The 16646-nt window shown below is 39.1% G+C and overlaps 1 protein-coding gene and 1 long non-coding RNA gene across 6 annotated transcripts in view; one reads left to right on the top strand and one right to left on the bottom strand.

The window, feature by feature from the left end:
- Positions 1-3769: 3769 nt before the first annotated feature.
- The window catches only part of ACTN2 (actinin alpha 2), an 87692-nt gene continuing 74815 nt past the window's right edge, over positions 3770-16646 (bottom strand). Inside the window, exons 19-22 of one of the 4 annotated variants that reach the window (XM_084622201.1) lie at positions 9287-9364; positions 8150-8215; positions 6305-6463; positions 3770-4172 (exon numbers count right to left, since the gene is read on the bottom strand). In XM_084622201.1, the coding sequence (XP_084478327.1) occupies positions 4014-4172; positions 6305-6463; positions 8150-8215; positions 9287-9364 (462 nt within the window). In that variant the 3' untranslated portion in view covers positions 3770-4013. The remainder of the gene's footprint in view (positions 4173-6304; positions 6464-8149; positions 8216-9286; positions 9365-16646) is intronic. The other 3 variants (XM_084622200.1, XM_084622198.1, XM_084622199.1) reach the window with 3 other exon arrangements.
- On the top strand, positions 4017-16204 carry LOC311517396. 2 transcript variants are annotated; one of them, XR_014710681.1, is made up of 4 exons: positions 4017-4095; positions 6881-7012; positions 9293-9428; positions 16152-16204. It is a non-coding gene; the product is annotated as an uncharacterized lncRNA (long non-coding RNA). The 2 variants fall into 2 exon arrangements; XR_014710682.1 differs by lacking the exon at positions 16152-16204 and having other exon boundaries at positions 9293-9474.

Below are 16646 nucleotides of genomic sequence, written 5' to 3'. Positions count from 1 at the left end.
AGTGTTTTATAGAAGTCTTCCTTTCCTTTATGAAGATTTTGAGCTAATACAGTTCATTTGGCTTGTTCTAAAGCTTAATGTGCCAGGTCTCCTCATTTTAAACTCTTCTTGAAAATTGTTCATGAGCACAGAAATGGCTGTAGTGATTGTGTGGAGGGTTTTCTTCACTCCTTAATGGCCACTATCTCCTGTTACTTCCAACTGTTTTGAAGCAAAAGCTGCCTCATGTATGTGAAGTTGGGTAGGACAGGCAATTGGGGTAGGGGTAAACCAAGAGAGTGAGGAGGCAACAGACAGTGGAGGCTGAGCTGAGAGAAAAATGGGATTGGGAAGAAAAGAAAAACAGATCCTCTACCTTACAGGTTAGAGGAGAATAGAATGAATTACCCCTAGCAGCCTGGACAGGGATCTGTACTTCTGTGGGTCATTCTTAAAAGACAGTAGAGAGACAAGGTGGGTGAGGTAATATATATTTTATTGGACCAACTTCTGCCGGTGAGAGAGACAAGTTTTCAAGACACACAGAGCTCTTCTTCCTTTAGGGATGTCCCTTATCTATTAAGTCCACTTATTGTCAGGGCTGATCTTTAAAATACATGGAGAAGCATTGTCACCAACGTGGGAAGTGAGCTCATACGTGCATATGCTTATACAGTTGATTCCATAGTAGCAGCGGCAAAGTCGTGTCCCACAGAATTATTCCGAACCACAAACTTTGTGATATTCCAGAATGCCTCCACCTAGCATCTGAAATCAACTGCTCTGAGGAATTGTCTCCCTTCTTCATTACATCACCTGTACATGGGATGGTCTGCGCAGACACCAGGAGCAAGCTGAGTGTGTAATCAATAACACAGCATGATCCTGCCAAAGGTTTGGAACAGCATGAAGTCCTGGAAATTCTAACTGAAATAGAAGCCACTAACTACTACTGGCATCTCTGATCCAGCCCTTTTGTGACTAATGAATAAGAAAACAAGAGCTTTTGGAATCTCTATTAAAGGCGATAGGCAGACAACATCAGCTCTGCATTTTGTTAACAAAAAAGCTGACATTACGGTCTCCTAGATACCCCAGTGCCTGGGTGCTGTCAGCACCTGGCTGAAGAATAGTTGGCTGAAAATGAACCAGGACAAATGGAGGCAATGCTGTTGGAAGAGGGATGTGCTTCAAATAACTGGCCATGCCCATAACATCACCTCCATCGAGAGACTCAGCCCTACAATCGTTAAGACAGTCTACAGCCTTGGAGTCTTCCTCGACTCCTCACTAACTCACAATATCCATGGGTGTTAAAAACATCCTCTAGCACCTACTACTGACTGGAATACTGGTTCTGCTCTATCGTATCCCACTTTAATGTAGGAACATAGGACTGGAAGGGACCTCCTGGGCCACTGACTCCAGTCCCCTGCTGTCACAGGCAATCCCGTCACCTAATCCCATTCATAAATTTAACAAGATCTATCTTAAAACTCATTAGGATGTTTGCCCCCATTTTGGCCATAATGATCCATGACTTCTAGGATATTGCAGGTCATTACACCTAGGAGTCTGGGATGGATCTAATCAGAGCATCATAGCCAGCAAATGCCAATTCAGCCACCAGCCCCAAATGTAAACAAAGTGGTTCAGTAGAACAATGCAATTGTCAGGCACAAAGGCGAATGCTTGTGAGCACAATGGACAGTGCGTGCTCACTGGCTGTCCCACAACTCTGGAACTCACTCCCAGAAAATATCAGAAAGACCATGAATTTCTCCCCCTTCAGAACAAAACTCAATTATTTAACTTCGGTTTCTGTAAACAAACAAATATATGGAGAGGGAGGGAAACTTTATATTAATTTTTTTTTAAGTGTAAGGAACAGCCAGATGACAAGTACAATATAAAATCTTTAGGTAGGTTTGGATGGGGGATTAAATCTCTTCTTGTGTAGGTTACTGTGTGCTTTAAGGCTAGTTCTGCTTGCTGTTTTTTTTTGGACACCACAGACTTGTTCCATGGATCAAACATTATTTTACAAATGCTATTTCCTACTGGTGCTGATGGCTTTGTTCCTCGCTTATCCTGATCAGTGGAACATTCAGATGAAAGAACGAATGTTTCAGTGCTTTCAAAGATAGGGAAGAATTTCATGCTTTTTGAAGCAGCACTCAGCTGCATGTAAAAAATTTTGTAGCTTGTGGAAGTGCCAGTTATAACCACACTGAACTGCCTTTGCATTAATGTTCAGTATAACTCTTTGTTTCCGTAAAACAGATTTTGTTTCCATGCCTGTGCCTAATTTGGAAGCTCACTGGTTTACAGACACACATTCATTCACACACAACAGTGAACATGGGATATACTCTTAACGAATCTTTTCAACAGGATTCAGCTGTACAGCCTCCTGAGCATTCATTTGGATAGCAGTCGGGGAAATTCCATATTAATCCAAGTATTAAAATCAAATAAAGACATGATCATTCTTAGCACTTAGGTAGTGCTTCGCATCTATAGGTTTCAAAGCAATTCATCAAAGTGGATAAGCGTCATCTACCTTTTATAAGTGAGAAAAAAATAACGGTACAGAGAGGTTAAGGAACTTGCCCAAGGCAGAGAGTAGGGAACAGAACCCAGTTCTATTCAATCTCAGCCCTGGCCTTAGACCACTAGGATAATGCATGGAATGTTTATTCTTTTAAGCAAATAGAGAAATCTAAACCTATTTTAATGTGTAGAAATATTTCTGGTTCTTTAGACGAAACACGAGATGAATCTCAATGACTGAATCTTCATAAAGTTTTGAAAAGCAGAGTTTATTTAGTAGGCACATCATTGCTTTAGTAGCACTGGATTGTAAAGTTCACAACTTCACCATTTGTGAATGTTTTGTTTGGTTACATTGCATTTTTCAGTGTCTGTTAGGATTCAAGTAAAAAAAGTGATTGCTTTATTTCTCTACAGGTTGTCAAGATGGAAGCATGACTCCGATAAAACAAACTAGCATATGGTAGCAGAACTGCCATTCAACAGAAGTGAAGACAAACTATAATCTGAATTCTGTATGTGACATACAGTTAAAACTGCAACACAACCATACTCAAGCTAGTTCAGATAGGATTTTGCATCACATGGGATGATGCAGGTTGTTCACCAAAAAAACAAAGAACTGGGTTTCACACAGTAGGAAACAAAGAATCTATTCAAAATAGACATGACTGAGAGTTTCAAAATAATACAATTTACATGAATTAGCTTCCTTACTATTTCCTGATTGTGAAAGTTGTGCTCTCTCAGCTGCAAAGTAAAAGGCTTAAAAGGAAAAGTACTGCTTGTTGATTTATTACAAGATATTAAGATAATTATTATTATGAGTTTGCAAGATTATGCTTCTGATGTTACAGCTCTGTGTTAATAGAAAACCACCTTTAAAAGATATAAAAATACAGTTTGGGATTATTTTAGTGGTTAAGTATTTTACTTGATGGGTATTTTTCTTCTCTGAAAAGTTGCATTTTTTATTTTCTTAAACTCCACCAGTAGAAGCATACAAAACCATAAAATCTGTAAAGTAATATTTTTATATGAAAGAAAAAAGTATGACTTCTAACATGTAGCTCTATGAACATAGTAAAAGCATCATATATGGGATGAAGAATGTTTGAAAATGGCAAAATATTTTGTTAGTCTGAATAGTTTTTATTTTCACAAGCTTTAATTTTTTTTTTATCTGAATAGGTCTCAAATTTAATATATTTTTTTAAAATTAGTGATTTACCTTTTCTTTAAAATACATTTTAATAATATATAGGCCAGATAAACTAATACCATCAATGCAGATACCTACTAGTGCTGCACACTGAAATATATGCTAGTTATTTGCATTTCTAATATTTGACACTGAATGTACCTACTATATTTGTAAAAATAATTTTTTAATCATTTTGTCAAAGCTTTCAAGAAGCAAACTGGGAAATCAGGGTAGTTGTTTTTTCCAGCACATACAATGAATACCACCAATTCCTGAATTACAGGTCACTTTCTCCATACAATGCTGATGAAAATGAGGTATAATCCAGAGCTCCAGGAACGGCACCTGGACCAGAGTAGGTAGGCATTCTTCTGATACAATACTGAGCTTGTTCAGAAGGCAGTTCTCGCCGCAGCTCGTCTGCGAGAATATAAGGCTGAAAAAAAAAGTTATTTTTAAAAAACCCAGATACAGAACAGATTATTTAACTAATATTAATAAACTAGGACTTCCTGCCTGTTTTTGCAAGATCAAGAATATTTCTCCTCCTGAGTCGTAACTTCAACCATGAGCTGGTAGGAATAATCCTCTCAGCAAATAGACAGGGTCAAAGTCTAGCCTTAGTTATATACCGTTGACTTCAATATTATAATAAGTTTTTAGATAAACATTTTTATTACAATAATTACTGCTTTCAATTTAGAATGACCTAGGAATGCCACTCTGGATACCTGTGACATTATTTAAAATAACAGCAAAACGTTCAAATCTCACTTTCTTGGGAACTCAGTGTGATCTTCAGCACAAACTCCTATTTGAAATGTGTTTGGAATTCAAAGTCTAGTCCTTCTTAGTCGAGATCACAAAATCAATATCAGGGGCCAGACTGAGTCTGCCTGGTGGCATTGCAGTCCTGTTCTAGTCTGAGCACAGAACAGCTTGCTGGCAGCACTCTCTGGGACACAGTCACAGACTACTCCAAAAGGGGAGTGAGTTATGAAACCACTGTTCGTCTCTATTGCATGTTCCTCAACTCCTACTCCTGCATTGCCTTGGCCAGCAGAGCTGGCTGTGGAGAGGAGAACATGCTCTGCTTTCCTTGGGAGATGTGCAGCAGTTTCATTCCCTGTGTGTGCCCAGCATCTGGAGGAAGGATAATGCTTCCCAAAGCTCTCCTGGGACAGGCAGCTCCATACCACCCCATGGTATTTTGCTCAGCCAAAATTCTCATCTCAGCCACACCCAGGCAAAGCCACAGAAGTCAGAAAAGAGATTATAAAGAGGATTTTACCCCCTTAAACAATACTGTTCCATGGACATGCATGAAAGCAGAGCATGACCACTGTATATGCAGCTGTGTCACTGAGCAAAAACTATTCAGTGCATCTTATCTTATCAGAGAACCATAGAAGTGTAGGACTAGAAGGGACCTCAGTGGGTCATCTAGTCCAGTCCCCTGCACACAAGGCAGGACTACATAATAACTAGACCATCCCTGACAGGTGTTTGTCTAACCTGTTCTTAAAAATCTCCAATGATGGAGATTCTACAATCTCCCCAGGCAATTTGTTCCAGTGCTTAACCACCCTGACAATTAGGAAGTTTTTCCTAATATCCAACCTAAACCTCCTGGCTTCAATTTATGACCATTGCTTCTTGTTCTATCCTCGGAGGTTAATGAAAACAATTTTTATCCCTCCTCCTTGTAACAACCTTTTATGTACTTAAACTGTTATCATGTCCCCTCTCTGTCTTCTCTTTTCCAGACTAAACAAACCCAATTTTTTCAATCTTTCCTCATAGGTCATGTTTTCTAGACTTCTAATCATTTTTGTTGCTCTTCTCTGGACTTTCTCCAATTTGTCCACATCTTTCCTGAAATGTGGCGCCCAGAACTGGACACAGTGCTCCAGCTGAGGCCTTATCAGTGTGAGGTAGAGCAGAAGAATTACTTCTTGTGTCTTCCTTACAATGCTCCTGCTAAGTAATACATCCCTGAATGACGTTCACTTTACTGCAATAGTATTACACTGTTGACTCCTATTTAGCTTTGTGATCTACTATGACCCCCAGATCTCTTTCCATGGTGCTCCTTCCAAGGCAGTCACTAACACGGCTGCTACTCTGAAACCTTCCTAAGTGGAGTACTTTGCATTTGTTCTTATTGAATTTCATCCTATTTCCTTCAGACCATTTCTCCAGTTTGTCCAGATCATTTTGAATTTTAATCCTATTCTCCAAAGCACTTACAACCCCCTTCCAGCTTGGTGGTATCCACAAACTTTATAAGTGTACTCTCTGCGCCATTATCTACATGTTATGTTAGTTCTTTGTGATGTGAAGGAATAAGGACCCAGCTTTGAATTCCACTTGCATTCCTGTTAGATGCTTGGGTCGAAGTACAAACCAGTACCACAAGAATGAACGGTGAGCACTTTAGTCTTCTTAATGAAAACCAGACCCTAGATATACTAGACAGTTTGTTCAAGACTTTCATCAAAGGAAGGTTAAACAACACTGCTGTTGAAATACAGGGAATTCCTTACAGCTAGGAGCAAAAGGACTGACCTTATCTGAAGCTAGGATTCTGAAAGAAGCGATGACTTGCTCAGCCGTGTCTGTGTCTGCAGTCTCTCTGGTCATGAAGTCAATGAAGGACTGGAAAGAGACGGTTCCCTGCCCATTGGGATCAACCAGGGACATAATTCGGGCAAACTCTGCCTCACCCTTTGACGAAATTCAGAAAGAAAAAGATAGTAACTGTAAAACCAAATTTCAACATAATGTATCTTTATGACATACTACTAGAGGCTCTGGGTAAAAATTATAAAAATACTTAAGTGACTCAGAAGCCTAAGTCTCATTGTCAAAAATGACTTAGGAGCCTAAATGTGACTGAAAGTCAATAGGACTTAGGAGCAAAAGTGCCTACATCACTCTTGAAAATGGGATTTAGGCACTTTTGAAAATGTCCTAAAAGCATTGTATGTGCCCTTCAATTAACTTTCTGCTTCCTGAAATATTTTCTACACTAAATCTAAATCATTTATAATGGATCATTAATTTCCATCTTTTTTTAAAATAGTGGCATGATAGAGTTTTGACTTAATCCTTTATTAAAAAATATATTCTCTCTGTTTTTAGCACTCTATCAAGTTTCTCTGCTACCACAGGCTCGGTCCTGAAAAGAGCTGAGCACTCTCGCTTCAGTCCAGCAAAGCACTTAATCAGCATGTGCTGAACTTAAGATGCACTGAGTCCTTGGCCTTGACCAGGGTAAGTGAAGCTGCATGGGTATATGGTACATATTCATACACCAGCGTCTCCCTTGTTACAAATGGAGTGACAAGTTTGTTTATCTTTTCCGTTTCTCTTCCTTTGTACAGTATAACTAGTCTCCAGAGGTTTCACTTGCTCTTTATAATTAGTATCACTTTCTGCACTACCACAACAAAGCTGTTATGTTGTATTTGGGACAACATTGAAGAGGACTGGTTAAACATATTCAAAAGTAATGAAAACATTTTGATTCTTATGAAGCTTGGAAAGTGCCCCCCTCACACATTTTTTTCCAAACAGAATCTAAATTTGGGGCCTAAATTGAGCTGTTACTTTAATGCAAAGCATTCAATGCATGTTCAGTTCTGCTCAATGTCATACTGGTTTCTCTATTCTATTCAAAGATATGTTAAATTCACATGTTCAAAGAATAACTTGATACCATCATCTCTTCTAAATCTGTTCTTGCTCCCATTGAAGTATATGAATAAAAATTAACTCTGCACAGATGGACCCTTGCATCAGTGTGGTACCACAATGACATTAAAGAGGGTTGACCCACACAGAGCAGCTTGCAGGACTGAGGCTTTTCTTAGCAATTAACATACACTTTGTTATTATGGTATCTACATTTGGCAGAAACAATTATTAAAATCTCCCTAATACATGGCAACAATTACATTTATTCCTAAGATTTTTTTTCAGTTACAAGAGAATGAAAAATGTAGAGATTTTAAATAAATAAATCTCAACCCTACAGTTTCCTTTCAAGAATTAGGAGTATTAAAGCCTCAAAATAATTCTTTTTTATGCAGACAAAAAGCTAATTTATAGATCTATAAACTGAAAGAACTTAATTGTATATTTATTTGATACAATGTACATTTCATGGAATATATTTCATAAATCAAAGCTAAATGCAACAAACCATAAAATAGGTGTCTTCAGGGGGTATATTTTTACTTTTAATGTTTTTTTTACATTTTTAAAGTATAGAAAAAAATTGGAATTGATAGCCAAAGTGTAAATATTATTGTTAGTAATATGTTCAAACTATGGTAACCTTTAATGCTGACGTGGTTAGCATGATTACCGATATGCAAAACAAATTTCATTGTATCTTAAAATTCATACCAAATCATAACCCATTGAAATTAAGCAAGCTCTGAAATCATCATGGTCCATCAGCCCATTCTTCTTCTATTGATCCAAGTAGCATAAGGAATATATGAGGAAAGGTTTGAGATATCAAAGACAGGCAGGAGATCATCACCATTTTCGTACAGATGACAAATGTGCATCACCAGAAGATTGGATCCATGGAACAAGAGGATGTTCATTGGAGGTATTGCCAAAGCAGGTCATGAGGAACACCATCAATTTAAAGGAGGAAGAAGTAGCTAACACATAATGCACATGAAACAGACACACCACAGAGAACGATACCAGAAAAGGGGTGGGTTGAGTACAACATATGAACATACAGAGCACAACCAGAAAGGAGAGAGAGTCAAGGAGAAAAGTTTGTCACTGAACTAGCCAAAGTCAGGAAAGGCAGGCTGTTTCATTGTGAGACACCATACTTTTTCGGTTTCAATGTTGGAAGGTTTATTAGAAATTGCAATACTTTTTAGTGACTAGCAGTCTAGAAATCTTTGCTTTTTGAAAATACTGTACTCCAGAGCCAACTGCCTGTGTGCTGCCACATGGGAAGTGAATTCAAGAATTCTCTCTCCTCTGATCTCTAGCTAATGGGACTCTGAGTACAATAGAGATATGAGCCAGTGGGGTTGATGGAGGAAAAGTGTATTGTTTTGTATCCAACAGAAGTTGGTCAATGGCAGATCTCTTATTAAAGGAAGGCGCCTGTTTTTTCAGCAGCAGGGTGAGTGGAACATTCATGGCTAATTGCACAGAGTGGACATTAAAATGGGGTCTTGGTAGAAGAGGTCGGCAAAGGTCTATGTGTACTAAGAACACCCAAATAGCCAGTGCAGAATCCTGGTGTCATGGGTCCTCCTTGAGGGAGAGGGAGGGCTCCTGCTCTTGGAAGTATGAGCAGGGGACAAAGGGCAACATGAGTGTGTGATGGGAAAGGCAGCAGTGACCCACTGCAGCTCATTAGAATCCAAGTAGACTACCTTGGATCACACAAAAGCAGCAAAATGCAAACATTTTTAAAATCAGCTACATTTGAGTTTAAACCCAGGTTTCTTTAGGCTGGTATTATACAAGTCTATTTGAAAATAATAATACGTCAGTTTTCTCTACCTGCAGGTCATTTCCAACCTGTCCTAGACTGATGAGGCAGGCTTTAAATGCATCAGGCTGCAGATCGCCAGATTCATCCTAGTAGCACATCATGGATCATGCATGCAGAACGTGCAAGGAGGAGGGAAAAGTCATAAAGTGGGTTAGTTGGTTATTAAAGAACACTGCAAAGTCATATCAATAATGAGTTGTTAAGATGGAATCTGACTAATATAAATAAGGAGGATCCATTTTCATGTTTACTTTTTTCAGAAGATCTTAGCTGTTGATATTATGTGACTTGATCCATAGCTTATTGAAGTCAATTGAAAGACTCCCATTTGACTTTAATGAACTTTGGATCAGATCCACTGTGTGCTTGTTTATTGGTATATTATTGGTTTCATGAGTTTTGGGATAATTTTTTTGTTTACTCCAACTACAGTGTTGAACTGTTGCTTTTATACAAATACCATTTTTCTTTTTTCTGCATTTTCTCTGAAGAGGGATTTTTGTTCTGTACTCTACCATTTTCATCCTTCATTTTCTGTCGCCATACAATTTGTGAGAGATAGTCAATGGATAACTTGACCTAGACAAAACTATTTTTCCCACTGGATTAGGATTGCTACTTCTCCCTTGATCTGATAATATTCTTAAAAATTTGAGTAAGAATAGCTTGGATAAAAGAGAAAATATTTATATACTCATTAATTCCTGGCCTAGATCAAAAAGAAAACCCTGACCAATGACATAACTTGTTTTAACCATTTGTCTTCTTATGACCCATTAAGATGAGGATCTGCTCTGAAAATTTATTATAAAAGTAGAACCATGGGATCCCACATTTATTGTCTCCCAGTGACGCCAGATCAAATTTGCTCATTTTTTCCCAAGTATGTTTTGTTTCTTTAATTACCAACCCCGCAAACTCACCCAGCATTCTCAAAACCAGACTGTTTTCTTCCCTTCCTGTTCAGACCACACTCATAACCCTGACCCAGTTGAGGCATATTATAGATTTAATTCAGGTGCATGCAATTAAGGTCTGTCCCTAAAATCTGGAAATTTTTTCCCCTACTGGTCTAACAAAGCCAGAGTTTGTACAACTTTAGGTCACAGATCAAGATCCAACTTTTTTCTGTGACTTCTACACGAGAGAGAGGATCTTGGTCAGCTGATGAGTAATTTAAAAGGCAGGAGGCAAGCCTTTTCTTTTTCTGACTCTTGTATAGTTATGTATTTTGTTAATCGTACATGCTATTAAGAGATGTACTGGGTGCATTTTATAAATTAAATAAATAATTTGGTGCCATAATCAGTTCCTGACCACCAACATTTTAAAGGAGATAAATAGGCAATTATGTTGGCTCTCTCTGCTGTCAACCTCCCACAGCTCCACTGTGAGAAGGAGCAGTACAATGCCAATAACCAGAGATAAAGCAGGATGAAAATTTCAAGTGGGGTTTGTTGAAACTAGTAATTACCAGCAAATGCTTCCCTTAATTTCAGTCAGATTTTATGGGCTAGTATTTGCTGGACAGAATCATATTTCAAACAATTTAACAGAGCATTTCTCTTAGCACATCAATCAGTGCTGGCTCATAACTCTCCAGACTCACCCCAGGTCAGCTCCAGGGCCAAGTTATACCAGGGGAGCTGAGCTCATTTATTTATAAGGCCACAAATCACCCTGTTCCTTAAAACAATATGAAAAATAGGAACAAACGGCCAACTCCTGTCCCTCTCTCTGCAAGCATAAAGAATCTGGACAGTGGCGGAACAGGGCCATTCAACCACACGTGGTTTGGTGGGGGACGAAATTTGTGCATGCATTCCTGCATGGTGTACAATCCAGCTGTTGCTGTGCAGCAGCTGTTTGGGGGCAGACTTAGGGAGGGGAAGTGTGAGGCTAGTGGATCCACTGCTACATGTATCTATCAATCATTCCTTCTGCAGAGGACAGGGAGAAGGTTGTATAGGAGCTAGTATCCACTTCATCAACTGAGTGGGATTCCCCAGTGTACGGCCCAGTTGCTTGTGCCATGTATTGGGGCAGGATCTGAGGCTTAGTGAATTTTGTAATATGCATCAGTCCTGGTTCGGGAAAGACATCTCTGCCTCTGCCATACACCAAAGCCCCATAACTGCATGGGATATGAAGATACTTTACAATTAAGTCACAGATTTCTTTATATTGCCTTTTTGTTTTAAAATAAAGTGCAAGGGGTTAGTCACAGAGAAATAGTTCTTTGTATTATTTATACTTTTGTTATGGGACAACATTAAACATTTAATTATGTTTTTAAAAGGATATAAAATAACCTTACTTGTTCATCCTTTTTGGCCAAACCAGAAAAAAACACTGACATTTCCCATCTAGTTTCACTACTAGCCCCCTGAAACTTGTCCTTTTCCCTCTGTAATTTATACACAGCTTTACACAAATACAAACTTCCAAGCCACAGTAATGCATTCTCAAATGTGTGCTTCAGTATCCTGAATAAAGAAAAGGAGGACTTGTGGCACCTTAGAGACTAACCAATTTATTTGAGCATGAGCTTTCGTGAGCTACAGCTCACTTCATCGGATGCATGCCGTGGAAACTGTAGCAGACTTTATATAAATCCGATGAAGTGAGCTGTAGCTCACGAAAGCTCATGCTCAAATAAATTGGTTAGTCTCTAAGGTGCCACAAGTACTCCTTTTCTTTTTGCGAATACAGACTAACACGGCTGTTACTCTGAAAAGTATCCTGAATGTTAGTTTATCTACATAAGCTTGTTGATGCAAATCCTTTTATAGGGAGCTGTTGTTTTTACTGTTAGATAAACATATACAATCATACCTTGCTACTGTTTTCCATGCAGAGCTCCCATTTGAAATCAATGGTTTCGCAAAAATCAAAAGTAGAATATGGCCCACATTTACTGACATTAACGTGGAAAATCAGCCAATTCAATATTTATGATATTGCAGGTGTAGCTGCAGTAGATATTTTATCATATGCTTTGCAATTAGGGTTTATTAAAACATATTGAATCTGAAAAAAGACTGTTCTTAGCATTACATGTGGAAACCATAAAGGGATTGAGAAGCACTGATTGCCAACATACACATGTCACCTGTGTATGATAAATCAATTAGACACCATTTGGAGCATCCCAAAAAATCTTGTTATATTTCAAATAAATTGTACCCCATATCTCCTTTATGCCTTTCTATTGCAGTACAAGGAATATAACAGTTTGGCAGCAGATTCCTATTTATACTTGGAGCTTGATTGTGCCTTTAGTCACAGCCGTGAGCAAGGAGTGGTGCACCTTCTCAGGAGCCCCAGGAGGTACCATGCCACAACAACACCTGTCTGAGACATAATTCCCTCCCTGCTTCCCCCTTGCTACAGGGGAGGTCATAATTTACTCTTGGCCTATAGCTAAGGGAATTTACGACATCAGCTGTTTGGTTCAGCTGTGCTGGTTGATGCACTGGGGAGAGACGGAAACTCTCTCTGCCCCTTTGCTTCAGGTGCATGCAGCACACCTTACTCCAGCACACCCAGACCCAAAGCTCAACTATTCCATGCAGAGGTCTAAAGGGGTAACTCACTCCTCCTAACTCCCCTGTGTGGGCCCGTAGTCCAAGCCAAAATCTCATCCTTTCCATTTTAAATAGTATGGAGTTTTATCTTTCCAACAGTCAAGACATACAGAGGCCGCTTAAAATAACATGAGCCTCATCCTCATGCCCTTCCTCAAACAGATCAAGATTGGAGACTCAGGTTCTGTAACAGTAACGGAGTTTGAATGGTAAGATCATTATGATTTTGAATATTTGCCCTTTTTTTTTTTCTCCTGGAGAAAAAAAGGAGTTCCCCTCTCATATTTATATCTCATTGAAGCCATTCTTGGCAGTTGTCTATAAACTGTTTAGTTTCATGCAGATCAAAATGAACTATTAAAAATGGAGCTTTTAGTGACTCTGCACATTAATACTCTGTAATATTCACACACACATGCAAAGTTCTAAACATTAAGATCTTATTTAAACTGGAAAAGTACCAGGAAACCCAGAACTTAGGCATCCATAACTGACCCTGTTTAAATAGTTAAAGTCTACTGGTCAGGAATGGTTTTCAGTTTTTGGATTCTTGCTGATTGTTCATCACTGAATTGCACTCTTCAATTCTATTTATTTTTCTAAATACCTTATCCATTCAGTACCACGATTAGCAACAATAGTCGATTAGCTATAAAGCTAACAATTCTATACTATATAATCTTCCTTAACGGGAAGGAAAATACTGGCAGTACCTGTTTCAGATATGCATGTGTTTTAAAGATTTAGAAGCTAAAGAAAATATGTCAGCAAACCTCAGAACATAATGTTTATATTGAAAATCTCTACACCCATTTCTGCTCTCTGCTTCATAAGGGAAATGTGATGCCTTTCATGTTACAGAACTACATTTGGATGATCCAATTTCATTCACCCCAATTCCAGATTTCATAGCCGAGTCCACATCTGCCTTACCTCTGTAAACAGCCAGTTTAGAGGACTGATAATTGTGTGTACTTGAAGAAACTCTGAAGCAGAGTTGATACATTTTATCCTTTGACATTGAATGTGTAAGTTTGGGAGGATGAACGGAAAGTGTAAAATTGAAAAAGAAGCTTCAGTCTTTCAAATGTGTTTGTTTAATGAAAAAGATTTGCCTTCTTCTAGTCTGTGTAGATTGAATCACATTTGCCCACTATATTATACCTTAATTAGGACTGGTCTACACTAACATTTAATTCACACCAAGCTGAGGTGTGAATGTAGCCTGAATTAGCCTACTGCACCCTAACTATCTGTGTGGACCCTGCTACTGTGCATTAACAATTCTTTAGGGCATGGCTACACTGGAAACTTCAAAGTGCTGTTGTGGGAGCCCTCCCGCGGCAGCGCTTTGAAGTGTGAGTGTGGTCGTGCGTGAGAGCTCTCTCCCAGCGCTCCTGGTAATTCACCTCCACGAGGGGATTAGCTCCCAGTGCTCGAAGCCTGTTTACACTAGCACGTTAAAGTGCTCTGACTTGCTGCGCTCAGGGGGGTGATTTTTCACTATAAGAGCGCTATAAAATGGAAGTGTAGCCAAGCCCTCAGTGTGCTTTGAAACAGCTTCCCTTTTAGCACTATTTGTTGCACACAGGAAGCCTGGCTTAGTAGCTGTGTTTTCAAATTTTGCCTCCTTTTCTTATATTTGTACACTGCAGAATGTTAACTACTCTCCAGGCCTTCGGCCTTACCCTCTTTCTTAGGGTCATATGCTCTCCACCCTGCCTAAAATTGTGTGGAAGCACCACCTCTCTCCTACACCCTGTTATATAGGCTTTTCTATGCTGCAGCTCTGCTGCACTGTTTCCTCTGGGACCTGGAGGTGTCTCTGCCAGTTCATGGAAAGGCTGCAGGTCCATCAGAACATGGCCAGTTGCCATAGATCTTAACTTGTGCATATCTAGGCCTTCTGCAGCACCAGAAGCTTGACAGTCCATTCTGCTGGGCTGCCACCACCTAGCAACAATACCCCCTCCATGGAAAGTTAAAGGCACAGAGCGGACATTCCTGCTCTGAAGGATTCAATAAAAGTTATGGAAGTGTTGGAAATGGCTACACAGTGTGAGTTGTACTATGGCACAGCCACCTTTATCCCTTACATACCATACCTCTTCCAAACCTTCTCCACGCGGTGTGAGGGAAGCATATGCTCTTTAGGGAGCTCCCAAATCTTTACACAGAGTTCCTGCTTCCCCACAATGGATTCTTCTAAACTGTAAGTTGTAATTTATCTGGGCCTGATGCTCCGTCTGCTTTTAATAGCTCTAATTGCTCAATTATCTGCTCCAGTGCATTGGGAAAGCCTTTCAGCATGTTACTTTTTTCTCACCCTGGGAAATGTATCTCTGTCTCTGTGATATTGTCTTCTCCGTCCTTAGTGAATACAAAGAGGAATTATACACCACTACAATTACACTTAGGGTCTCCATAAAATGAAGTACATCTGTCACTGACTCCTGTGGATCTACCCTCTCCTTGCTTCTATTGTAGATATTTGAAAATTCTACTTTTTGTCTGAAGTGCCAGATACCAAATGTTGACTATCAGGATCCAATACACATCAGCTACAAATCTAGATACATGTAGCCACTTCGGAGCTGGGGAGCTAAGAAATGGAATATCAGGATGGAGATGAAAGGGAGGAGCTAGCATTGGCCATGGGGTGGACAGAGTCAGGCTGCGAGTGGGTGAAGCTCTCTGGAACCAAGGATAGTTTTCAGGGAATCCAGGTGGTAAGAGGGAGAAAGTGAGGAATTCTGTACAGCCTCATGACAGAAAGAAGCCAGAGGAGAAGGAGGAAGGGAGCAGGCTGGTGCTATATTACAGCAGTCATTTTCAGTGTTTGAGATTTGCATTGGATTTTGAAGACAGATTTGTATGAGCATCTACACAGCAAAATTGTGTGTGAATATAGTTTTCCAACTGGGAATGTCACTCACATCCCTATTCTTATGTATGAAAATAACTGTTTGCATTAAATAGTTTTGCTTTGTTACTGCATCCATACCTATCTCTTTATTTACCTCTTACATGTGCATTTTGATTACTTCTTTCATTTCTTTGATTGCACTGAGAATCACCAGTACAGTGTGTTACATTCATCCACAAGGGTATTTTCTTTCCTACTTTATTAATTTCTAACTAAGGAACTGAAACACACAATCCCTGTGCATAAAAGGATTTTCTTTGAAAACAATCGCTGCCCCTGCTGAGTTGCTTCCTTGAACAGAATATTTCTAGGGGGAAAAGTTATTTATTTTTTCCTTTTTTTCTTTTTGTTATAATGCAGGCGAAATCAAGCCTTAATATGTGACAGCAACTACAGGTGAGAGCATGTAACAGGCCCCTGCTTTAAGGTAAGGGACCACATCACTTTGTAGCATATACAAAAATATCCAGTCAGTCCCCTGCATTATTTTAACAGGTTGTTACAAACACTCAATTAGCTGTCAATCTCTCTGAATTTTAATTCCACAGCAAAATTGAAGAGCAGAAATTAATCTTTAAATCATCTGCATAATAAATGCTATAGTTTAAGAGAATATGCCTCCTCTTTTTATTTTGACAGGTTTCAGAGTAGCAGCCGTGTTAGTCTGTATTCGCAAAAAGAAAAGGAGTACTTGTGGTTAGTCTCTAAGGTGCCACAAGTACTCCTTTTCTTTTTCTTTTAGCATTTTTACTTCAGAAAAATTATCCATTTTTTAGTGCATCTTATTTTGTTTTAAAGAGAGACTGATATTTGGAATGCAAGGAAACAATGTTATACTGACTTGCTGTTGGAGAA

This window comes from Lepidochelys olivacea (assembly GCF_965140295.1).
Source record: "Lepidochelys olivacea isolate rLepOli2 genome assembly, chromosome: 3".
In the NCBI taxonomy this organism is placed as follows: Eukaryota; Metazoa; Chordata; order Testudines; family Cheloniidae; genus Lepidochelys; species Lepidochelys olivacea.
Note: the sequence above shows the minus strand (reverse complement) of the source record. Positions and strands in the feature narration are given on the sequence as shown.